General features: G+C 42.2%; 1 protein-coding gene across 11 annotated transcripts; it reads left to right on the plus strand.

The window, feature by feature from the left end:
- Nucleotides 1-39: 39 nt before the first annotated feature.
- Nucleotides 40-26,938, plus strand: ift88 (intraflagellar transport 88 homolog). Of its 11 annotated transcripts, XR_010462159.1 has the most exons (29): nt 40-401; nt 724-817; nt 939-1,001; nt 1,111-1,170; nt 1,640-1,693; nt 1,831-1,894; nt 10,639-10,708; nt 10,818-10,908; nt 11,020-11,124; nt 11,262-11,364; nt 11,441-11,787; nt 11,956-12,026; nt 12,125-12,211; nt 12,314-12,419; nt 12,760-12,846; nt 12,983-13,169; nt 13,296-13,404; nt 13,509-13,659; nt 16,713-16,828; nt 17,020-17,072; nt 18,812-18,877; nt 18,987-19,093; nt 19,519-19,582; nt 19,722-19,765; nt 19,906-19,950; nt 21,150-21,167; nt 21,398-21,445; nt 22,487-22,600; nt 26,407-26,495. XR_010462159.1 is itself a non-coding variant. In XM_029638821.2 (28 exons), exons 2-28 carry the CDS (start codon nt 737-739, stop codon nt 26,526-26,528), a joined length of 2,589 nt encoding a protein of 862 aa, XP_029494681.1. In that variant the 5' UTR covers nt 40-401; nt 724-736; the 3' UTR covers nt 26,529-26,938. The 11 variants fall into 11 exon arrangements, 8 of the variants coding, with proteins under 8 accessions (XP_029494681.1, XP_064870386.1, XP_029494711.1 ...); XR_010462160.1 differs by lacking the exon at nt 21,398-21,445; XM_029638821.2 differs by lacking the exon at nt 19,722-19,765 and having other exon boundaries at nt 26,407-26,938.

Here is a 26,938-nt window from a genome sequence, read left to right on the forward strand (position 1 = left end):
GAGCGAAGAAAATTAATCATATGAAAATGTACATTCACAGATTTGCATTATTTTATTAATCATGTGGTGATGGTCTTGTTTAGCTATAACGTTACTTTTTACATTCTAAGATGAGAACATTTTATTTTTTGTTGTTGTATGAAACGGGTGTCGCAGCTTCCTCACGTACTGTATCCTAGCAACGGAATTGGGCGCCCTTATCCAATTGTATTGCGCAAAACCAAACCCTTTTATGATTGACGTACATTCAAACCAATCGAGGCTTCAAAACCAATTCAATACCGCCCATATAGCTTTGCATTGTGGGATCGGAACACTCAAAAATGACTACTGTCCGAGCAATATATTATCAATATATTATCTAGTTAGAGAAGACCGCATCTACTCCATTCCATAGAAGTGTAAGTAGTCAGTATTTATTCGTAATTTTACTTTTTTGTAGCTAACGTTAGTGTTAATGAGCTAGCAGCTTAGCTAGTTATATTAGCTAATGTAATGCTATTTATTTGTTTTTTGCTAATGTAATGCTAATGAACTGCCCAACATGTAGCTAGCTAGGCTAGCTAGTTTGCTTTGTAAGTCAATGACATTCGGATTCTTTGTAGCTAATGTCTCTCTGTCTATGCTCATGCGTACTATAGCAGTAGCAAGACACTCAAGGTGTGCCTTGATGCAATTCATCAAATCTAAAAACCTGTGTTGTTGTCCTCCTGGGCCTAACAGAATCGCAGAGGAGATGGAACATGTACATCTTGCTGCTGAGGAGGATGACCTGTACTCTGGCTACAACGACTACAATCCAACATTTGATTCAGAGGTAGCTATAGCAAGCCTAGTGTTTTCTTTTGAATTAGAGTACTACCTCATCTTCACTTTTGTTTCATACTGAATTTGTGATTATTTATAGTATTGTTGAATTCATGTCTTGTGTGTAACAGGAGCTTGACAATGATGCTGGTTTTCAGCAAGCAGTCAGGACAAGCCATGGGAGAAGGCCCCCCGTAAGTGTTATAACAGTGTCTTGACAGTTAGTCAAGATATGGCATAATTAAAGCAATGTGCTAATGACAACTGAATCGAGTTATACATTCTTTGTGTTAATTTTCTAAGATGACTGCCAAGTTTCCTGGCACTGCCATTGGAGGACGGGCTTTGGGGACCTCTTTTGGAGTAAGTCTATGGATTGTGTAAGATTTGGTTTACTTGTTACATGTTGATTGTAAATCAATGTTTCAATGATGTGTAGGCTATAAAGTAGGGTTGAGAAGGAACTGCTTGAAGTGTTACTGTTGTTCTATGTATGAGATGCAAACAAATTGTTCAGAGTGAAGAGGAGGCATATAGCCAATGATAATTCAGAAGATATAGCTTAGAGTATTGCATTTGAGCATGTTTGATATTTGACACTCAGGTAGAGAGCAGTTTTGGCTGTGAGAGCAGGCTTCTGAAGGTGAGAAAGCAGCCATGGCATACTTGGTAGCAAGTTATGTGAACATTTTCAAGAGAGGAGAATAGAACCCTTGTCTAAAAAATATATATGATAATATAGTATTGACTGAATCAGTTGATGGTGTTTTATCTGTTCAAGACCTCATTGATGTTTTAAAAAATGTGTGAATTAAAATGCTGTGACTTGCAGTCTAGGATGCCCATGGCCTCATCTATGGGCAGACCCATGACTGGAGCTGTACAGGTGAGAGCATCAATACTGATCAGATTCTCTAGTTGTCCTATTGGATTCTTAGCCAGTACTATGTGGCGAAAGATTATGCTCAATAACATGGAAATCTGATGTATGTGCTGAACTGTGGGTGTCATTTGTTGTGACAGGATGGAGCAGCTAGGCCTATGACTGCAGTCAGAGCAGCAGGCTACTCTTCAGCCATGACCAGAGGTGAGCTTACTGGGGAGGGCAGGAGGGAGGGAGAGGGTTGTGGTGGTCTCATACACTCTCAATAGACTGAAGTATGCAGAGATTGTCAGGAATTGTTCTGCCATTGTAATCCTTGGGCGAGCTGCCTAAACATTTCTTTCAGTCTACTAAGTCTAAACATTGTAAATGTTTTTATACAGTTGAAGTCGGAAGTTTACATACACTTAGGTTGGAGTCATTAAAACTTGTTTTTCAACCACTCCGCAAATTTCTTGTTAACAAACTATAGTTTTGGCCGGTTTAAGTCGGTTAGGACATCTACTGTGTGCATGACACAAGTCATTTTTCCAACAATTGTTTACAGACAGATTATTTAACTTATTGTATCACAATTCCAATTCCAGTGGGTCAGAGGTTTACATACACTTAAGTTGACTGTGCCTCTAAACAGCTTGGAAAATTCCAGAAAATGATGTCATGGCTTTAGAAGCTTCTGATAGGCTAATTGACATCATTTGAGTTAGTTGGAGGTGTACCTGTGGATTAATTTCAAGGCCTACCTTCAAACTCAGTGCCTCTTTTCTTGACATCATGGGAACATCAATAGAAATCAGTCAATACCTCAGAAAAAAATTGTAGACCTCCACAAGTTTTTTTTTTTTTTTTTGCCCGAGATGGCATAGCAGTTCAGACGTCTTTTGTCCTCGTCTTGTCGTGTCGTGTATATATATATATTTACAACTTTTTTCACATAAATTTTATTTTTATTTTCCATCAACTCATCTTCAATACACTCTCCTGCAACCTGCCTCACCAATTGATATGTATAAATACGTATTATTTACCTCAAATCTGCAATCAAATCTGCAATCCTCCAAGAAGCTAGCCAGAAGCTAGCCAGAAACTCCAAGAAGCTAGCCAGAAGCTAGCCAGGAGCTAGCCAGAAGCTAATCAGAAGCTAGTTAGCTTCTTTACTGGCAACTCGTTAGTATTCAGCTAACCACGGTTTGTGGTCATCAGCTATCCTTTAACTCGAAAATCTATCGCCAGTTTTGTACGGCGCAGCGCGGCTCGGAACGGAACATACCGGACCGATTTTTCTCTCCATGTCCCTGGATTTCAACTGCTCTCTGGACATTCACTCCCGGATCTCACAGCTAGCTGGCTGCTATCCGTGTGTCTATCTGCTTTCGTCGATTCCGGAGCAAACATCAATTACTCCGGAGCTAGCCAGCTCCGTCAATCACTCCTGGGCTGCAGTCACCTATCCGGACCCGTTTTACTGCCTACGCGGAGCCCCACCGGGCCTTCACAACTGGACTGCCGACGTTATCTACCCGAAGGAGATCCGGCTGGCTCCTCCGTCGCGACGTTACCTGAATGCCCATCTGCGGCCTGCTAACCGTTAGCTGTCTTACCGGCTGCTCTCAGAATAGACAATCGGACAATTTATTTATTTTTATTATTATTATGTTTCTTCTTGGGCCTCTATAACTATATCTATTGTTTTTATTTTTTTGTTGTTGTGTGATTTGGACTAATCCCCTCTACAACACGGAACTCCACTAATCTACTGACGGAACGCAAGAGGTGGCTAACAACAGACCTCCATCCTATGCTAGCTTGCTACCGATGTCCTGGCTAGCTGTCTAAATCGCCGTGACCCCCAAACCAACCTCTCCACTCCTGGACCCTTTTGATCACTCGACTAAGGATGCCTCTCCTTAATGTCAATATGTCTTGTCCATTGCTGTTCTGGTTAGTGTTTATTGGCTTATTTCACTGTAGAGCCTCTAGTCCTGCTCACTATACCTTATCCAACTTATTAGTTCCACCACCCACACATGCAATGACATCTCCTGGTTTCAATGATGTTTCTAGAGACAATATCTCTCTCTTCATCACTCAATACCTAGGTTTACCTCCACTGTATTCACATCCTACCATACCTTGTCTGTACATTATACCTTGATGCTATTTTATCGCCCCCAGAAACCTCCTTTTACTCTCTGTTCCAGACGTTCTAGACGACCAATTCTTATTGCTTTTAGCCGTACCCTTATTCTTCTCCTCCTATGTTCCTCTGGCGATGTAGAGGTGAATCCAGGCCCTGCAGTGCCTAGCTCCACTCCTATTCCCCAGGCGCTCTCTTTGACGACTTCGGTAACCGTAATAGCCTTGGTTTCATGCATGTTAACATTAGAAGCCTCCTCCCTAAGTTTGTTCTTTTCACTGCTTTAGCACACTCTGCCAACCCGGATGTTCTAGCTGTGTCTGAATCCTGGCTTAGGAAGACCACCAAAATTCAGAAATTTTAATTCCAAACTACAACATTTTCAGACAAGATAGAACTGCCAAAGGGGGCGGTGTTGCAATCTACTGCAAAGATAGCCTGCAGAGTTCTGTCCTACTATCCAGGTCTGTACCCAAACAATTTGAACTTGTACTTTTAAAAATCCACCTCTCTAAAAACAAGTCTCTCACCGTTGCCGCCTGCTATAGACCACCCTCTGCCCCCAGCTGTGCTCTGGACACCATATGTGAACTGATTGTCCCCCCATCTATCTTCAGAGCTCGTGCTGCTAGGCGACCTAAACTGGAACATGCTTAACACCCCAGCCATCCTACAATCTAAACTTGATGCCCTCAATCTCACACAAATTATCAATGAACCTACCAGGTACCCCCCCCAAAGCCTTAAACACGGGCACCCTCATAGATATCATCCTAACCAACTTCCCCTCTAAATACACCTCTGCTGTCTTCAACCAAGATCTCAGCGATCACTGCCTCATTGCCTGCATCCGTAATGGGTCAGCGGTCAAACGACCTCCACTCATCACTGTAAAACGCTCCCTGAAACACTTCAGCGAGCAGGCCTTTCTAATCGACCTGGCCGGGGTGTCCTGGAAGGATATTGATCTCATCCCGTCAGTAGAGGATGCCTGGATTTTTTTTTTAAATGCCTTCCTAACAATCTTAAATAAACATGCCCCATTCAAGAAAATTAGAACCAGGAACAGATATAGCCCTTGGTTCTCCCCAGACCTGACTGCCCTTAACCAACACAAAAACATCCTGTGGCGTTCTGCATTAGCATCGAACAGCCCCCGTGATATGCAGCTGTTCAGGGAAGCTAGAAACCGTTATACACAGGCAGTTAGAAAAGCCAAGGCTAGCTTTTTCACGCAGAAATTTGCTTCCTGCAACACTAACTCTAAAAAGTTCTGGGACACTGTAAAGTCCATGGAGAATAAGAACACCTCCTCCCAGCTGCCCACTGCACTGAAGATAGGAAACACTGTCACCACTGATAAATCCACCATAATTGAGAATTTCAATAAGCATTTTTCTACGGCTGGCCATGCTTTCCACCTGGCAACTCCTACCCCGGTCAACAGCACTGCACCCCCAACAGCAACTCGCCCAAGCCTTCCCCATTTCTCCTTCTCCCAAATCCATTCAGCTGAAGTTCTGAAAGAGCTGAAAAATCTGGACCCCTACAAATCAGCCGGGCTAGACAATCTGGACCCTTTCTTTCTAAAATTATCTATTGTTGCCACCCCTATTACTAGCCTGTTCAACCTCTCTTTCGTGTCATCTGAGATTCCCAAAGATTGGAAAGCAGCTGCGGTCATCCCCCTCTTCAAAGGGGGGGACACTCTTGACCCAAACTGCTACAGACCTATATCTATCCTACCATGCCTTTTCTAAGGTCTTCGAAAGCCAAGTCAACAAACAGATTACCGACCATTTCGAATCTCACCATACCTTCTCTGCTATGCAATCTGGTTTCAGAGCTGGTCATGGGTGCACCTCAGCCACGCTCAAGGTCCTAAACGATATCTTAACCGCCATCGATAAGAAACATTACTGTGCAGCCGTATTCATTGATCTGGCCAAGGCTTTCGACTCTGTCAACCACCACATCCTCATCGGCAGACTCGACAGCCTTGGTTTCTCAAATGATTGCCTCTCCTGGTTCACCAACTACTTCTCTGATAGAGTTCAGTGTGTCAAATCGGAGGGTCTGCTGTCCGGACCTCTGGCAGTCTCTATGGGGGTGCCACAGGGTTCAATTCTTGACCGACTCTCTTCTCTGTATACATCAATGAGGTCGCTCTTGCTGCTGGTGAGTCTCTGATCCACCTCTACGCAGACGACACCATTCTGTATACTTCCGGCCCTTCTTTGGACACTGTGTTAACAACCCTCCAGGCAAGCTTCAATGCCATACAACTCTCCTTCCGTGGCCTCCAATTGCTCTTAAATACAAGTAAAACTAAATGCATGCTCTTCAACCGATCGCTACCTGCACCTACCCGCCTGTCCAACATCACTACTCTGGACGGCTCTGACTTAGAATACGTGGACAACTACAAATACTTAGGTGTCTGGTTAGACTGTAAACTCTCCTTCCAGACCCATATCAAACATCTCCAATCCAAAGTTAAATCTAGAATTGGCTTCCTATTTCGCAACAAAGCATCCTTCACACATGCTACCAAACATACCCTTGTAAAATTGACCATCCTACCAATCCTCGACTTTGGCGATGTCATTTACAAAATAGCCTCCAATACCCTACTCAACAAATTGGATGCAGTCTATCACAGTGCTATCCGTTTTGTCACCAAAGCCCCATATACTACCCACCATTGCGACCTGTACGCTCTCGTTGGCTGGCCCTCGCTTCATACTGTCGCCAAACCCACTGGCTCCATGTCATCTACAAGACCCTGCTAGGTAAAGTCCCCCTTATCTCAGCTCGCTGGTCACCATAGCATCTCCCACCTGTAGCACACGCTCCAGCAGGTATATCTCTAGTCACCCCCAAAACCAATTATTTCTTTGGCCGCCTCTCCTTCCAGTTCTCTGCTGCCAATGACTGGAACGAACTACAAAATCTCTTAAATTGGAAACACTTATCTCCCTCACTAGCTTTAAGCACCAACTGTCAGAGCATCTTACAGATTACTGCACCTGTACATAGCCCACCTATAATTTAGCCCAAACAACTACCTCTTTCCCAACTGTATTTAATTTATTTATTTATTTTGCTCCTTTGCACCCCATTATTTTTATTTCTACTTTGCACATTCTTCCATTGCAAAACTACCATTCCAGTGTTTTACTTGCTATATTGTATTTACTTTGCCACCATGGCCTTTTTTGCCTTTACCTCCCTTCTCACCTAATTTGCTCACATTGTATATAGACTTGGTTTTTTTACGGTATTATTGACTGTATGTTTGTTTTACTCCATGTGTAACTCTGTGTCGTTGTATGTGTCGAACTGCTTTGCTTTATCTTGGCCAGGTCGCAATTGTAAATGAGAACTTGTTCTCAACTTGCTTACCTGGTTAAATAAAGGTGAAATAAAAAAAATAAAAAAATAAGTCTGGTTCATCCTTAGGAGCAATTTCCACATGCCTGAAGGTACCATGTTCATCTGTACAAACAATAGTACGCAAGTATAAACACCATGGGACCACGCAGCTGTCAGACCGCTCAGGAAGGAGACGTGTTCTGTCTCCTAGAGATGAACGTACTTTGGTGCGAAAAGTGCAAATCAATCCCAGAACAGCAGCAAAGGACCTTGTGAAGATGCTGGAGGAAACTGGTACAAAATTATCTACAGTGGGGCAAAAAAGTATTTAGTCAGCCACCAATTGTGCAAGTTCTCCCACTTAAAAAGATGAGAGGCCTGTAATTTTCATCATAGGTACACTTCAACTATGACAGACAAAATGAGAGAAAAGAAATCCAGAAAATCACATTGTAGGATTTTTTAAAATGAATTTATTTGCAAATTATGGTGGAAAATAAGTATTTGGTCACCTACAAACAAGCAAGATTTCTGGCGCTCACAGACGAGTCGAGGCTCCTCTGTCCTCGACTCGTTTCCTGTATTAATGGCACCTGTTTGAACTTGTTATCAGTATAAAAGACACCTGTCCACAACCTCAAACAGTCACACTCCAAACTCCACTATGGCCAAGACCAAAGAGCTGTCAAAGGACACCAGAAACAAAATTGTAGACCTGCACCAGGCTGGGAAGACTGAATCTGCAATAGGTAAGCAGCTTGGTTTGAAGAAATCAACTGTGGGAGCAATTATTAGGTAATGGAAGACATACAAGACCACTGATAATCTCCCTCGATCTGGGGCTCCACGCAAGATCTAGGGGGACCTAGTGAATGACCTGCAGAGAGCTGGGACCAAAGTAACAAAGCCTACCATCAGTAACACACTACGCCGCCAGGGACTCAAATCCTGCAGTGCCAGATGTGTCCCCCTGCATAAAACAGTACATGTCCAGGCCCGTCTGAAGTTTGCTAGAGAGCATTTGGATGATCCAGAAGAAGATTGGGAGAATGTCATATGGTCAGATGAAACCAAAATATAACTTTTTGGTAAAAACTCAACTCGTCGTGTTTGGTGGGCAAAGAATGCTGAGTTGCATCCAAAGAACACCATACCTACTATGAATCATGGGGGTGGAAACATCATGCTTTGTGGCTGTTTTTCTGCAAAGGGACCAGGACGACTGATCCGTGTAAAGGAAAGAATTGAATGGGGCCATGTATCGTGAGATTTTGAGTGAAAACCTCCTTCCATCAGCAAGGGCATTGAAGATGAAACGTGGCTGGGTCTTTCAACAGGACAATGATCCCAAACACACCGCCCGGGCAACGAAGGAGTGGCTTCGTAAGAAGCAGTTCAATGTCCTGGAGTGGCCTAGCCAGTCTCCAGATCTCAACCCCATAGAAAATCTTTGGAGGGAGTTGAAAGTCCGTGTTTCCCAGCAACAGCCCCAAAACATCACTGCTCTAGAGGAGATCTGCATGGAGGAATGGGCCAAAATACCAGCAACCGTGTGTGAAAACCTTGTGAAGACTTACAGAAAACGTTTGACCTCTGTCATTGCCAACAAAGGGTATATAACAAAGTATTGAGATAAACTTTTGTTATTGACCAAATACTTATTTTCCACCATAATTTGCAAATAAATTCACTAAAAATCCAACAATGTGATTTTCTGGATTGTTTTTTTTCTCATTTTGTCTGTCATAGTTGAAGTGTACCTATGATGCAAATTACAGGCCTCTCTCATCTTTTTAAGTGGGAGAACTTGCACAATTGGTGGCTGACTAAATACTTTTTTGCCCTACTGTATATTCATAGTAAAACAAGTCCTATATCGACATAATCGTAAAGGCCGCTCAGGAAGAAGGAGGAAGCCACTGCTCCAAAACCGCCATAAAAAAAGCCAGCCTACGGTTTTGCATCTGCACATGGGGACAAAGATCGTACTTTTTTGGAGAAATGTCCTCTGGTCTGATGAAACAAAAATAGAACTGTTTGGCCATAATGACCATCGTTATGAAGCACGGGGGTGGCAGCCTCATGTTGTGGGGGTGCTTTGCTGCAGGAGGGACTGGTGCACTTCCTAAAATAGATGGCATCATGAGGAGGAAAATGATGTGGATATATTGAAGCAACATCTCAAAACATCAATCAGGAAGTTAATGCTTGGTTGCGATTGGGTCTTCCAAATGGACAATGACCACAAGCATACTTTCAATGTTGTGGCAAAATGGCTTAAGGACAAGAAAGTAAAGTCATTGGAGTGGCCATCACAAAGCCCTGACCTCAATCCTAGAGAAGATTTGTGGGCAGAACTGAAAAAGTGTGTGCGAGCAAGGAGGCCTACAAACCTGACTCAGTTACACCAGCTCTGTCAGGAGGAATGGGCCAAAATTCACCCAACTTATTGTGGGAAGCTTGTGGAAGACTACCCTAAACATTTGACCCAAGTTAAACAATATAAAGGCAGTGCCACCAAATACTATTTGAGTGTATGTAAACTTCTGACCCACTGGGAATGTGATGAAAGAAATAAAAGCTGAAATAAACCACTCTCTACTATTATTCTGATATTTCACATTCTTAAAATAAAGTGGTAATCCTAGCTTTTTACTAGGATAAAATGTCAGGAATTGTGATACACCTTAGCCAAATACATTTAATCTCAGTTTATGTAAACTTCCGACTTCAACTGTATATACAGTACCAGTCAAAAGTTTGGACACACCTACTCTTTCAAAGGTTTTTCTTTATTTGTACTATTTTCTACATTGTAGAATAATAGTGAAGATATCAAAACTGTGAAATGACACATGGAATCATGTAGTAACCAAAAAAGTGTTAAACAAATCTAAATATATATTAGATTCTTCAAAGTAGCCACGTTTGCCTTGACATCTTTGAGAACTAAGAATCGACAAAATAAAAGCTAGACAGTTGGGGAGAATGTAAAATTACAAAAACAATGAATTTAGCAGTATTAATTTTGTTATGTTTAAGTAAAATAAAAGCATTATCCATGGCAAAATGCATAGATTTCCTGCATAGATTTGCAGAAAACTAGCTTTTAAACTGCAACATTTTCTCTCGGCTGCATAGCAGAATATGTAGAATCGCAGGAAATTAGCTTTAAAACTCCCCAAAAAATGCTCAGCTCAATGGAGAAATTTGTAGAACCGTAAGAAATTGTCTTAAAAATACTAAAATGTCTCCACAGCACCAAGATAAGGGCCTCTAAAATGTAGCCTCGCTGACTGCCAGCCGTGCTCATTCCTATGCCCACAACCTAAGCCCCTTTTTTGATCCAGAAAAAAAGCTGCTTGTTAAAATGAGACAGCAAGTACAGAACTTTTCATTTGCAGGTTGTTACAAAAAATGTTTCTGATATTCCCAGGGTCTACATTTGACCCACTGGGTCAGTCCAAAGGACCGGCTCCTCCATTGGAGGGCAAAAGTGAAGATACGTAAGAGTTTGTTTCTGTTTCTGCTACTTATCCTCATTTCAATATGCAATTCTCAGGGTTTCTCCTATGATTCTGTAGGATAATGAAGGTTAGGACGATTTGTTTTCAGGCCGGATGAGAAGGTGAAGATCCTGGAGAAGAAGGTGAACGACCTGATAGAAGAGAGCTGCCTGGCACATGGCCTTGGAGACCTACAGTTGGTCAGTCTCCCCCTGCCTCTTATCTGTACTGAATAACTTACAGACATCGCACACTTAAGGATGTGTGATGCTTTACCTCTGACTGTGTGTTTTCTACCATTGTTATTACAGTCCCTTGATAGAGCCAAAGAGGCAGGGCGGAAGGAGAGAGCGCTGGTGAGACAGAGGGAGCAGTCGGGCAATGCAGACCACATCAACCTGGACCTCACATACTCTGTGAGAACAATAACAACTGTCAATAGAAATACTCTTCTGTCCACATCACTTGGACCTCACCTACTTGTGACAGACATTATCTTTTGAGGTCAATGTTGGTCAGATGTGATTTGAGTTTATATGGTTTTCTTTTCCAGGTCTTGTTTAACTTGGCAACTCAGTACGCCAACAATGACATGTACGCGGAGGCTCTGAACACTTACCAGGTCATCGTAAAGAACAAGATGTTCAGTAATGCAGGTGGGTGGGAGAAGGATGTCATATTTTAGATTAGCCACTGAAATGACAGTAAAACAATGTTTTACTTTCTTTCCAGGAAGGTTAAAAGTGAACATGGCCAACATCCACTTCAAGCAGAAAAACTACCCCAAGGCCATCAAGTTGTACCGCATGGCCCTGGACCAGATCTCCAACTCCCACAAGGAGATGAGGATCAAGATCATGCAGAACATCGGTGTGGTCTTCATCCGCATGGGCCAGTACTCTGACGCCATCACCTCCTTTGAACACATCATGAGCGAGTGCCCCAATATTAAGACAGGCTTTAACCTGATCCTGTGTTACTACGCCATCGGAGACCGAGAGAGGATGAAGAAGGCCTTTCAGAAGCTCATCTGTGTTCCTCTGGGGATCGACGAGGAGGACAAGTACATCCCACCCAACGTGAGCACCTCTATTCTGTTGTCAAACTTAACATAGTCAGCACAGTGAAGTCCTTAACAGAACACTCCAATGTGCACTCTTCAGAACATGGAAAGTTTTAGGCTTTATTGTAGTAGCACTTACTGCATGTTATGCTTCACAAGTCACCCACATTAGTTTTGTTTTCAGGATGACACCCATGCCAACCTGGTTATTGAAGCCATCAAGAACGACAAACTTCACCAGATGGAGAGAGAACGGTAACTGTCTTATCTGTACATTCTATAAAACATCACTGTTCAGCGTTTTCACATCTGTACATGTTTGTGCCCGCTGGAACCTGTTCTCTTGACTGCAGTAAAGCCCTGGCTGAGAAATTCATCATGACATCAGCCAAACTCATCGCCCCAGCCATCGAGGCGACGTTCGCCGCCGGATTTGACTGGTGTGTTTTTCCAAACCTGAACACCAGAGGGCGATACAGGGTAAATGTGGGCTGGAGTCCCCCAAGGCAAGTAATGGTAATACTGTGTGGTTGTTTCTGTAGGTGTGTGGACATGGTGAAGAGTTCCCAGTACGTAGAACTGGCCAACGACCTAGAAATCAACAAAGCCATCACCTACCTGAGACAGAGGGACTTCAACCAGGTTGGTGTGAGTGTGTCACCGAGTCTAAACAGTCTTCACCTGTACCACATGAGGGAAAGTATGTCTTTTTTCCTTTTCACTCCATTATGTGTGTACATCTCTGCTATATTGTCTACCTATGTATCAGATTCTCCATTCAGCGGTTTACTTTCACCACAGCTTTTCTCTTCTTCACTCCCTCCATTTTGTTTGTTTTCCTTTTCTCCATCTGCATGGCTCTTAAGCTCGAGGTATGTGGTCTGCTCTTTCATTTGTATGTGTAATGTCCTTGTCAGGTGTGTGTGTGTGTGTACTATTTGAGCGTGTCATGTTATAATGATGCTAAGTGATGGGGTTCCTTCAACAGGCTGTGGAGACTCTGAAGACGTTTGAGAAGAAAGACAGCAGAGTGAAGAGTGCTGCAGCCACTAACCTCTCCTTCCTCTACTTCCTGGTAAGACTCTCTCTTTCTGATTTAATGATATTATATAGTCATATTAGGGAGATCCTCCTTTGTTCAATCACATTAGCATACTTCATTGAACTGTATGGCGTATCTCTCTTGGTGCGATGACCTGTGACCCCATCAGGAGAAAGACTATGACCAGGCTGACCGCTATGCCGACCTGGCCATGACAGCTGACCGCTACAACCCAGCGGCGCTCATCAACAAGGGAAACACAGTGTTTGTGAAGAAGGACTATGAGAAGGCTGCAGAGTTCTACAAGGAGGCTCTCCGGAACGACTCGTCCTGCACTGAGGCCCTATATAATTTAGGTAAACTTAACCGTCAGAGCTTAATTCAGCAAGATCATTGTTGGGAGCTCAGGGATCTGTCTACTCTGCTGTTATTAATCATGTACAGTAGTCTTCCTATTCTCACAGTATGTCCTTTTTCCTTAGGTCTTACCTATAAGCGTCTGGGGCGTCTGGAGGAGTCTCTGGACTGTTTCCTGAAGCTCCACGCCATCCTGAGGAACAGCGCCCAGGTCATGTGGCAGCTAGCCAACCTGTATCCTCACAGAATACTGGGTCATTAATCTTTGCCTAAAAACAATGTTCTTATAGGAGCACATGTCTACAACTTAGAAAGTGTGATCCTTGACTGAAGCTCAGCTTTGAGATGTTGGAGGATCCTCACCAGGCCATAGAGTGGTTGATGCAACTGATCACTGTGACGCCCACAGACCCCCAGGTGTTGGCCAAACTGGGAGAGCTCTACGACAGTGAGGGAGACAAGTCTCAGGCGTTCCAGTACTACCAAGAGGTCAGTCATTCCCAACACACCACCGATCTATCTATCAAGAGAATCCTAGTGTCATTATGTTTCTGTCAGTTGTGTTAATGTATCTAACTGTATGGATTCAAACACTAGTAGATGTGAGTAGTAGATGGTATTGAATCAAAGTTAGAGTGCAAATCAAGTCTTATTTGTTATGTGCTTGATATGCAACAGATGTAGACTATTAGTGAAATGCTTACTTATGGGTCCATTTCCAACAATGCAGTTAAAAATAAGATGCATAAATAGTGACACAGGGAATAAATACACAGTGAATAACAAATAAAAATGAGTAAAAATTACATGGCTATATACAGGGAGTACCAGTACCGAGTCAATGTGCAGGAGTACAAGGTAATTGAGGTAGCTATGTACTGTACATATAAACTACCGTTCAAAAGTTTGGGATCACTTAGAAATGTTCTTGTTTTTGAATGAAATGCACACCTTTGTCCATTTTAAAATAACATCAAATTGATCAGAAATAGATAGAAAACAAATGACTATTGTAGCTGGAAATGGCTGATTTGTTTTATTTAAATGGAATATCTACATAGGCCCATTATCAGCAACGTTATGTACTACTCCCTTCACAGAACAGCGCAAGAGTGTCTAGTTTGAGAAACAGACGCCTCACAAGTCCTCAACTGGCAGCTTCATTAAATAGTACCCGCAAAACACCAGTCTCAACGTCAACAGTGAAGAGGCGACTCCGGGATGCTGGCCTTCTAGGCAGAGTTGCAAAGAAAAAGCCACATCTCAGACTGGCCAATAAAAATAAAAGATTAAGATGGGCAAAAGAACACAGACACCGCCCCCAGGTGGTGTGGGTAGGTAACAACATCTCCACCCCGCTGATCCTCAACACTGGGGCCCCACAAGGGTGCGTTCTGAGCCCTCTCCTGTACTCCCTGTTCACCCACGACTGCGTGGCCATGCACGTATAGACGTCCTGGATGGCAGGCCAAACTGGGGCCAAACATAATAGTTTGTAGGTCAAACCGTTCGGACTCTGACAAACACCGCTCTAGCTCTGCCACCTTTCACCGCAGATGGGATGTCTCATGGTCTGACAAACACCGCTCTAGCTCTGCCATCTTTCACCGCAGATGCGGAAGTGCAATATTGGCGGATGCGGTAGATTGAGACGTGTCCAATGCAACAACAAAAAACATACCTCTAGTTTAAACTGACAGATTTTGATGGATTTTCTTATGTTACTTAGATTGACGCACTGGTGCTTCAGTCGAATCAAGGGTGTTAATAAATTCAACTTGAAACGTGATAACTAGTCATATAATCTAGTATCCTTTAACTAGCATTGAAAAAGTTAATTCATTCTTCTCTACCTAATAAAAAAATCTCTCTTCCCATTTTCTGAATCACGATTGTAACGTCAGTACAGTAGCCTATCCTCTGGATTGGGGAGGGGCAGGTAGCCTAAACGCACGCACACACTGGCAAAGATTTTCATCTTGCAGGCAGACACTGGAATATGTTTGAGTGACAGAGTGCGAGCTTTGCATAAGCGTTTTTTTTTTGTGTGGGACTAGAAAAAATGCCTGGAATGTAACATTTTATTAACCGGTTTCCATGCTTTTAAAATAAGATCTGTTTCGGAACCATATGGATCACTTTTGTTCCAGATTTTGTTTCTGTTCCTTGAAAAAAAAAAAGTATTTATTTTGCAGTTCTGTTCCCTGAACCGGTCCCTGGTATTGACGCTTTGCCTGCTTGATGGTTCTTCGGGGGGGTGTAGCGGGATTTCTTGTAAGCCTCCGGATTAGTGTCCCGCTCCTTGTGGATGTTGCCTGTAATCCATGGCTTCTGGTTGGGATATATACATACGTCACTGTGGGGACTCCTCAATGCCATTGGAGTCCCAGAACATATTCCAGTCTGTGCTTGCAAAACAGTCCTGTAGTTTAGCATCCGCTTCATCGGACCACTTCCGAAATGAGCGTGTAACTGGTACTTCCTATTTGAGGTTTTGCTTGTAAGCAGAAATCAGGAGGACAGAGTTATGGTCAGATTAGCCAAATGGAGGGTGAGTGAGAGCATTGTATGCATCTCTGTGTGGAATAAAGGTGATCTAGAGTGTTTATTATTTGTCTGTCCCCGTCCTCTAGTTGCACAGGTGACATGAGGCAAAACGGATTTCACTTTTATCTGCGTGAAAATCACAGGCCGCTAGCGCTGCCTCTGGATTAGCATTTTCTTGATGGCTTATCGCCCTATATAGCTCGTTGCATGCAGTCTTAGTGCCAGCATCGGTTTGTTGTGGTAAGTAGACAGCTGTGAAAAATCCAGATGAAAACTATTTTGTTACAGAGTATGGTCTACAGTTTATTATGAGGTATTCTAACTCAGGCGAGCAGAACCTCGAGACTTCCTTAACATTAGAGACCGGCACCACATGTTGTTAACAAAGAGACACACACCCCTGCCCCTGATTTTACGAGACACTGTGGTTCTGTCCTGACGATTCATAGAAAAACAGCTACATTTATATTAACCATGTCCTCGTTAAGCCACGACTCAGTGAAACAGGATATTACAGTTCTTCAGGTCCCGTTGATAGGATGGTCTCAAATGGAGCTTGTCTAGTTTATTCTCCAGTGGTTGTACATTCGCCAATAGAACAGAGAGAAGAGGCGGTTTATTCACTCACCACCATAGTTTCATCAGGGTGCCCTGACGTAACTCTATATCGTAGTCTTTTCCTCTTCCGAGGGTCGGGATTAGGGCCTGGTCCCGGGTGAGTAGTATGTCCTATGCGGTCGAGTCATTGAAGTAAAACACTTAATCCAAGTCGAGGTTAGTGATCGCTGTTCTGATGTCCAGAAGCTCTTTTTGGTCATTGGAAACTATGGCTGAATCATTATGTACCAAAAAAGTTTTCAGCGCAAGAACATACAAAAAGCATAATTGGGCAGGAGCTTGTAAAATGGACGCTATACATGCCAGCGCCATTGTGTCCCAAAAAGAAGTTGACTTTGTGCTAAATCTGAACATTCTCAATGTGGTCCCTTGTTCAGTCCTTCAGATATTTCCCCTCCAACATTGACGTTATTGAGTGGCTGGGGGCCTACTACATTGACACTCAGTTCTGTGAGAAGGCCATCCAGTACTTTGAGAGAGCCACACTAATCCAGTAAGTCTCTAGTCCTCATCTCACATTAATATCAATATGTATGAGTCTTGAGTTTTACATCATAATGTGTGTAACAAGTAATATCCTTTGTTCTTTGAGCCTCTATTCCGTCACTTCCACCCAATAGCCTAGGGACACGGTTATGTTGTATCATGCCCCTGCAGTATTGATAACTTGTCATGTGGTTTCAGGCCAACTCAGGTGAAATGGCAGCTTATGGTGGCCAGCTGCTACAGAAGAAGTGGTGAGTTTATCATCCACCTTAATTTTGGCTAATGATGACTGATTGATTTTATTGTCCAAATGATTTGGTCCTCACCTTTTATAGTGTCGTGACATGATTTATATTAATCTAATGACTGTTATGCATCGATTCAACTAACTATGTTTAATTGTTACTCGATTCAATTAATCATGTAACAATTTACTCATTAGTATTTTGGGGCACCACGGAAGAAGTTGTTTAATGAGATACCATCTCCCAAAATTAAACTCTAGATGATATATAAGATATCTATCGATAACAGTCATTTATTAATCATTACCTCATATCAGTCTCATAATTCTGAACGTCGCATACTCCTTGCATCTGCACAAACCCCAGCTTTACTGATAATTCAATACCACACATTGATTTAATTGTTTATTTACTAACTAACTAAATGATAACGCAGGACACACACACACACAGTATAGGTTATTGATTAGAAACTTAATGCGATGAAAACAGGTCCCTAGTGGACTAACGACAACATGACTGCTTGTTTATCAAAAGAGGAAAGAGAAGAAAGGGAGACAACACTTATACACTTGTAACTATGCTCATAGTAATCCTAATACTTTGCCCCGAACCACTGCCCGTTTGGGTAAGCAATAATGAATGTATTTACGTGTTGAATGTCTTTCTTCATCGTGTATCTCTGTTGAACCCAGGCCTTTGTGAAAAGGGTTCCGTTGGGCCTTCTCCCGAGTTCAAGTTTAAGGCTCTGATTATCCACAAGAGGTCCTTCTTCTTAGTTGTCCCTGGCTTCAATGCCTTGTCCTGTAGTCTTAGGCAGAACTAACAGGATCCTTCTCCCGTCCTGGAAGAGTGGTCCTCTGAAGACCGCTAATCTGCCATGTCAATGATCCCCAGTAGGGTGATGGGAGCAGTGTACTCTGATGTTTTGAAGAGAGTAACAGGATGGTTCTACTTAAATTAACTTTCTTAGATACAGTACTTAGAATAGCTACTCAGCCGTAACATTGATTGTGAGAGAGGCTACTTTGTCGTCTTCACCACGTGTTGATTTTCAGGGTCGAAACCTAAGCTGCAGCTTGAGTCCTTCTGGTATGTTAATTCTTAACTGATCCTTTACACTCTCGCACAAAGGGACACACTCTCTGAGCTCCCTCGGGCGTGGCTACTTACCTGGCAAAGTATTATCAAAAACTATGATCTCGTTAGAAAACTAAAATCACATTCCTATCTTACCAAAAATATTCTCTTCATCCGTGATATTTCTTACACAATGTCAAGGATGTAAACCAGACATACACAGTGTGAAAGCTCTTCAAGTCACAATATTTTCATTATCACTTTTTTTATACCATTTTTTATGACATCACAAAATAGACATTAATTTCCCGTATTCCATCTCTCATCATTCCCCACATCTGAATGTTAGAAATATTGTCCGTGTTCACTTTTGGACGTTAGAATTTTTGGGCGGCAAAATGTCTCTGGAGCAAAGATCGATTCCAATCACCACTACTGAAGACCAAAAAGAGTCGTCTGCTGCATACAATTTACTATTGGTGTGAGGTGTCATCAAACCCCCACACCAATCCCTCCTTCCCTCTGTGGGTGAGAGGGGTCTGGTGGAAGGCAGTTCCATTGTAAACCTGTTCTTTGGATCCTCACAGGAGAGTCATGACAAGAGATATGAATTATTCCATGTGCAATGACCTGAACATTGCTGCTCTTTGTTCCTTCATCCTCAGGAAACTACCAGAAAGCCCTGGAGACTTACAAAGACATCCATCGGAAATTCCCGGAAAACGTTGAATGTAATCCACCCGATCCCTTCTTGTCCTCTCAGCATTACTGCTCTAATGTAATGGTTTATTTAAAAATATATATACTGATACTGACTCTTTGGGTGTTTTGTTTTCCCAGGCCTGCGTTTCCTGGTGAGGCTGTGCACAGACATGGGGATGAAAGAGGTCCAGGACTACGCCACCAAACTGAAGAAGGTGGAGAAGATGAAAGAGATCAGAGAACAGGTACTCTATTTACTCACTACTCTCTTGTTTAAGGCTACTGACAGTGACAACAGCACCGATCTGAGGCCACTGAAGGCGTTGGCTTCATTGTGTCTTTCCTATGGAAAACAGACAGAGAATACAGACTTCTCTGTGAATCAGAAACATCTGCTCCTAAATCAGTGCTGAGATGTTCTTGGATCAGAACCGTCTTTCTAAGGAGTGACTCTAATTCCTACTCTGTTGTTAACTGTTCCAGGCTTTGCTGACATCATCATTACAGATCAACTCCAGTGTCTCTGGCTGGTTTTGCTCCCTGCAAGTGTCTTAGTTTACACCATAGAAACCAACCTAGTTAGATAAATCACTTTGTCTGTGCTGTACTCTGTATTGTGTTTTTTGTGGATATTGGATTTTAACCGACATCATTTCTCTCTCCTCTCTAGCGGGTGAAGTCGGCGAGGGAGGGCAGCGCTCGAGGCACCCGGAGAGAGGGCAGCGCCAGCAGTGGTGAGTGATGACCCTGAACACCTCTATACACCTAAACACACTCTGTCTCTGACTTCTTCTATTTAGATGGTAATAGAAATTAAGTTCACCATTATCATATCTTTACTCCTAACGGCTGTCCATGGGTGTGTCTCGACAGTGGGCACCCCAAACCTTGTCCGCACACCCCGCCTAAGGCCATCGGTACGAGCCTGTAGATACATCACCATTAGATCTCTGACCCGAGTTCCTTTATTCTCATACTAACCCTTTCTAACTTTTGAAATTCAGTTAACCTATATAATCTCTCTGTCCTCCCCTGCTATCCATGTGTGTCTCGACAGTCTGCACTCCAGACCCTGTTCGCCACCCGCCAAAGAAGGACAGCGGTACGAGCCTTCTCTGTAGAATAGAGCTGGGTCCCGTTCCAATACTTTTATTCCAGTAGTTGTTCCATTGCTACAAGATTCTGCCTTGGCCATTGGAAAACTATTATTGCATCATATCCGTTGTAGTCATCAGCACATTAAGAGTTAAGTGTTTGCCTTCAAGTACAATTATTTGGATTAAACTATTCCTCCCAAAGAATATCTGAAGTTTGTGTCCATGCCCAGGCTATTATGTAGTTTCTTAGACTTGATATGCTCTGTCAGCTAATGTTTTAACAGTAATGGCGTAGTTATACAGTATCCAGACCAGTATACATGCTGACATGTTTGGTGAAATAATTATGTACCATAGTACAGCTGCTTCAAACAACTCCACCTATAGCCACAGCAATCATCCATCAGCATTCAGGTAGTGTAGTGTTTCCCAACCTTTTTTGAACCGTGGCATACCTTGATGGGTTATACAATTCTGATGCACACATACGCTGAGTGTACAAAACATTATGAACACCTGCTCTTTCCATGACAAAGACTGATCAGGTGATCCCTTATTAATGTAAGTTGTTAAATCCACTTCAATCAGTGTAGATGAAGGGGAGGAGAAAGGTTAAAGAAGGATTTTTAAGCCTCAATGCAATTGAGACATGGATTGTGTTTGTGTGCCATTCAGATGGTGAATGGGTAAGACAAAAGATTGAAGTGCCTTTGAATGGGTTATGGTAGTAGGTGTCAGGCACACTAGTTTGTGTAAAGAACTGCAACGCTGCTGGGTTTTCAACCTCACCAGTTTCCCATGTGTATCAAGAATGGTCCACCACCCAAATGACATCCAGCCAACTTGACACAACTGTGGGAAGCATACCGCAAATCATCTATTTTCGGTGACAAATGTTTTTTTATAGATTTAAATAGGGTTTCTTTGAAATATTTTCATACTTTTCATAGATCCTTACTCATGGTGGTTAATTTGTATGTAGCCCTTTAATAACAGCATCCAGTGATGTGGCCCCTCAAATTATACAAATGTAACAACATTCCACAGATCACGTTTATAAGCGAGTGCTCTGAAAATAATGAAGATTAGGAAACGTTTCACGACACTCCTGAGAGTTCCTAGGAACCACTGATTTACTGTACAAATGTCTGCACACACTTCGTCTTACAATTAATTTACTCTTTATTCTCTTATGGCACTTCAGAGGTGGATATCAAAGCAGGTGAGCAGGACAGTGTTATATTATGTGTTTGAGGCAGATCACACAGACGTGTGCTTTTAACGCAGTGTGCTTTTAACACAGACAACTCTTTACTCTCCTCTTGCCATTTTAAATGTCTTTTTCTTTAACTATGCTGTTCTAACTTGATCCTCAACTATCCCTGTCCTCTCTGGTCACTCTTTTATTGCATGCTTTCCTTTTTCTCTTTCCACGTCTTTCTTCTGGATCAGTCTCTCACTCTGAGCCTAAACACAGTCCTCTGCTGGCCCAGGGGAGAGGTATGTACTGTACTACAGAATGGAACGCTGTCTATCAATCATATTTGTCAATGAAGGGTGACATTACGTTTGTTTGAGAGGTTTTACATTGTTAGAAAAAAGAAACGCCACCATTTCAATATACTATTGTCAAATGACTAAACTCTCTTACAGTCTAGCTTTACAATTCACTGTGTCCCAGAAATCTTCTGTTAGCAGTGTATGGCCAGGAATGACTCCTTCCTGCAATTCACCCCCTCCAGAGAATGGTTGCACTAAACACATTGCAAAGAGTGAAAACCTTGAATACACATATAAGAGTTGTCCCTCTTTTGACCCTGTTGACTACAGAAAAATGTTTACATAGTGGTTGTTATTTAAAAACTGGAGTTGTTGTTACTTCAGCAAAGTCATCATCTACTTATGACTACTCTCACTGAGGATCCAGTATGGTTGAAAAGCATTTCACAGATACTTCCAAATCCATGCTTACACTCATTGATCTAGAGTGTAAGCTGCCCTCTTCTTGTGCAGGGAGGTCAGATCGGCCCAAAAGGCGAGAGCTGACTCTTTGACAGGGAAACGTATAGCTAGACACTCATGGTATGTGCAATACATTTTTTTCTTCGGTTTTGAGGCAAAAAAAGTGATTGCTTTTCCACTGGAAATCTCACTGCATTTTTGAGGGAGTTGGCCCTGGGGAAGGCTGGGATTTGAGGAACAACAGAATTGGGCCTCTTCCTGTTTTCATGGTTTGTTCATGGTGGAGTGTGGTTCATGGTGGAGTGTGGTTGTCTCTTGCCTGTTCCCCACTTTTCTGGACTGCTATGCGGACCTGACATCTGAGCCTAGAGCTGTCACACACACATTCTGCCTATCTCTCTCCTTCTTTCTCTCAAACACACACAGAGGAGTGTGTTTGGTATTAACCAGCCTCTCGTTGTTACCCTCTGTTAGAGAGGGATAAACAATCACTGCTAAATGTGAACCATGCAGATACAGGGCAATGAAGGGGCTGGTCCCAACAGTAAACAAGCAGGTTAATCCTGTGTCTGTTCTCAGACAGTGGACACAGCAGCCATGGCACCAGCGCCAAGGGGGAGAGGCTGAGCGCCAAGATGAGGGCACTGCCTGGCTCCAACGAACCCTACGAGGCCAGCAGCCAGCGAGACATAGGTGAGACACACACACACACATACTCCCTCCCTCCACTTTCAACAGCTTAGACTTTCAGTGTAGGTTTTTTGTCTTCAATTGTACAACTCTATCTCAGGCCCCTGATCCATCTTAACACCTTGTGGAGAAAATCATGTTTTATTACACTTTTATTTCATCAGGGGAGCCCATTGACACCAGGGTCTCATTTTCAACGGTGCCCTTAGGAAGAAAAATCTACACGAACATCCCATAAAAAACTGTAACAAATTCAACATTGAACTCCTAAATTACCATAGCGGCACCAGGGAATCAAGACGCAGGGAGTTAAAACTGGGCCATTAAAACTGAAGGCAGATTTACCTAATTCGGTGGAGACCCGAGGAACCTCGAGTTAACCAACCCTGTGAACGAGTTTAGTAACTCATGTTTTCATACTTCAACAGTGAAGTTAGGTAAGTCGGAAGCTTGTGTTGTTGAGCCTTTTAAACAAAACAGGGAATAGTGAAGTGATCTACGGGACTTTAATGAGGACCAGCCAACCTTTTGATACAGAATGCAGTGAAGCGTATTAAAACTGTCAACTGTGCTATAGCACGATGGTAGATGGCATACAAAGGTTTAAAGAGCAACTGACTTTAAAAAGCAATTCATCCCTTTGAAAATGGCCTATGTGGCATCAATAGGAGTCAAACAGTTATTGTAGTGTGAAAATGTACTATAACGTTGAATAGGATCAATTTGGTCATGAAGTCCGTCTCGTCTAAAACGGAGTTTGGAACATCCATGCATCACAATGGTTAAATGAAGGTTGAGTTTTGATTTGACATTGTCAATTTACCCACTGATATGGGATGAACAGCTGCGGTGATTGCGCTCTATCCAATAGTATAGACAATGAGACAGACCGGCCCAGCAGCCCCGACTTTGTTTACATAAGACGACCGCATGTTGCACATGTTTTTAACTTAAGAAATACTGCACCAAACACCTTTTTAGTTGAATGTAATATGGTGCAACTAAAACATCCTTGGCAAAAATGTAAAAATTATAGATTTCTTGAGTTCTAAGATTCATTCTGGCTATTTTGAGGAAGTGAAATAGGCTTCTGTGTCTACAGTGTCTCATTGGGTGCAAACATCATTAACCAAATGCGGAATCGGCCAGGAAACACCTCCAAGACTGAAATCTCGTTTTTTAATGAGCAACAGAAAAACACACGTGACAATCGGTGTATTCTGTCGTTCTTTAAGAGTAGTGGCTGCTGCAATCTGGTAAATGGTATCACCATAGTCAAGAACTGGCAGGAAAGTTGACTGTACAATCTGCTTCTTGCTGTTTAGGGAGAGGCAAGATCTTTTTTTAAATTTTTAAAGAAGTCTTTGCTTTTTAACTAGCTCATCAGTATGCTTTTTAACTAGCTCATCAGTATGCTTTTTAACTAGCTCATCAGTATGCTTTTTAACTAGCTCATCAGTATGCTTTTTAACTAGCTCATCAGTATGCTTTTTAACTAGCTCATCAGTATGCTTTTTAACTAGCTCATCAGTATGCTTTTTAACTAGCTCATCAGTATGCTTTTAACTAGCTCATCAGTATGCTTTTAACTAGCTCATCAGTATGCTTTTTAACTAGCTCATCAGTATGCTTTTAACTAGCTCATCAGTATGCTTTTTAACTAGCTCATCAGTATGCTTTTTAACTAGCTCAACTTTTTAACTAGCTCATCAGTATGCTTTTTAACTAGCTCATCAGTATGCTTTTTAACTAGCTCATCAGTATGCTTTTTAAATGTTACATCCTTGTCAATCCAAATGCCTAGATATTTGTAGGCGGGAACCCGATCGACGGGAGAACCATTCAACAAATATATATGTATTCCATCTGAAAATGTTTTGCGACTATGAGAGAACAACATATATTTAGTCTTGCCCACATTAAGTACAAGTTTTTAACCAACCGGGGCTTTCTGTAAGGCAGCAAAGTCAGATTGCATCTCTAACAATGCCTGGTATACAGTTGGGCCAATGTCATACATAACAGTATCGTCTGCATACAGATGAATATTACACATTTTAACATATCATTTTCATGATCTAAACCATTTTAACACATCTAAAACTGTGCTGTTTACAGGTCTAAAACCAGACTGTTTTAGATGTGATTTCTTTCACCTTTATTTAACCAGGTAGGCCAGTTGAGAACAAGTTCTAATTTACAACTACGACCTGGCCAAGATAAAGCAAAGAAGTGCGACACAAACAACAACAGAGTTACACATGGAATAAACAAACATACAGTCAATAACACAATATACAGTGTGTACAAATGAGCTAAGATAAGGGAGGTTAGTGGGCACAGTGGTGAAATAATTACAATTTAGCAATCAAACACTGGAGTGATAGATGTGCAGAAGATGAATGTGCAAGTAGAGATACTGGGGTTTAAAAGAGCAAAAAATAACAGTACGGGGATGGGGTAGTTGGATGGGCTATTTACAGATGGGCTATGTACAGGTGCAGTGATCTGTGAGCTGCTCTGGCAGCTGGTGCTTAAAGTCAGTGATGGAGATATGAGTCTCCAGCTTCAGTGATTTTTGCAATTCATTCCAGTCATTGGCAGCAGAGAACTGGAAGGAAAGGTGGCTTTGGGGGTGACCAGTGAAATATACCTGCTGGAGCCTGTGCTACGGGTGGGTGCTGCTATGGTGACCAGTAAGCTGAGATAAGGTGGGGCTTTACTAGCAATTAAGAATAGAGTGAAAAGTTTTTAAAAGCTGAGAGTTGGCCAGGGATTCTAAAACTTTGGAAAGGCAAAATAATTTGGAAATTGGATGGTAAATATCTGTCGGAAAGATCTCCTTTCAAGATCTTAGGGATAACTGCAGAAACAATTGTAAAGTAAAAATAAATGTAGGTCAATGGTTCTGCAATAAGTGGGGCAGAGCGCTGCAGTAAAAAGGGATCAAGTGAATCAACACTTATTGATGTTTAAAAAAAATCCATCTTTAGCGAAGCACTTAGTAAATCAAGTGGTTGAAATGAAAATTAAGTATTTGATTCAGTCAGTGCATCATTCTCTCCAATCTGTTCTGAGGTGTCTAAAGGACTCCCTCTAGTGGAATGATGCATGACAGAGGCCTGGACTAAACAGACCATAGAGAGAAGCAGTATACCATCCACTGTCTATAGGCAGTGGACCATAGACCACCATCTCTACCTCTTCATCAGCACTAACACAGCTCAAATCAAATGTGCCGAATAAAATAGGTGTAGACCTTAGCGTGAAATGCTTACTTACATGCCCTTAACCAACAATTCAGTTTTACGAAAATAAGCAAATCAATTAATTACTAAATAAACTAAAGTAACAATAACGAGGTTATATACAGGGGGTACCGGTACCGAGTCAATGTGCTGGAGTACAGGTTAGTCAAGGTAATTTGTACATGTAGGTAAGAGTAAAGTGACTATGCATAGATAATAAACAGCGAGTAGCAGCATTGTTAATGCATAATCCGGGTAGCCATTTGATGAACTGTTCAGCTGTCTTAAGGCTTGGGGTTAGAAGCTGGAGCCTTTTGGACCTAGACTTGTCATGAAGTCACTCACCCTCTCTTTCCTAACATTACTCATCAGGGGATTGGTGTTGTGTTCCCCTTACAATATTTTGAGTGTGCTGCTACGACAGCATGTACTTTTCACTTACAGTGGTGTTCTAGTGTGGGTGTCAATGTGGAACACAGTATCTGCAGGGAGTGTAGTACACCTTTGTCCCATGTGTGCAATATAATAATGAATAGTAACCACATATGTCCCTGTGTGTAGATGCCTCCTACGTGGATCCACTGGGGGCTCCGATGGAGAGACCAAAGACTGCAGCTAAGAAGCGCAATGAAGAGGACGAGTTTGCTGATGAAGAGCTGGGAGATGACCTACTACCGGAGTAGCCAGCTGCAGTTCCCTGCTTTTCTCCTCCCCTCTTCCTTGAAGATTAAATTAGTCGGGTATTCCTAAAAAAAAAAAAGTTAGTTTCCATTTGTAAATAATGTGAGTGTGACTTGAGCCTCCCTTATACATTTAGACAAACCTATGGCTCAAACTGAGATGATTATTTTCCCATATGCGTGTCTGGATGCGTTTATCAACTTGAAACTTTGTGGAAATTCCATTGTCATTAACTCTATGCTACCTTCAGGATAGTAACACAGTTTTAACACAATTTAGAGGCCCTTCATTTAAATGAATACTTTAAAGGCTACAGATGTTTATATTTTTTTTGCAATGTAATATTTATTGTAATTTGCTACAGGCAAATTCTGTGTTCTGATTGAGGTAAAAAGCACATGTATCTCTCTGA

This window comes from Oncorhynchus nerka, linkage group LG3, assembly GCF_034236695.1.
Source record: "Oncorhynchus nerka isolate Pitt River linkage group LG3, Oner_Uvic_2.0, whole genome shotgun sequence".
NCBI classification, from domain to species: Eukaryota; Metazoa; Chordata; class Actinopteri; order Salmoniformes; family Salmonidae; genus Oncorhynchus; species Oncorhynchus nerka.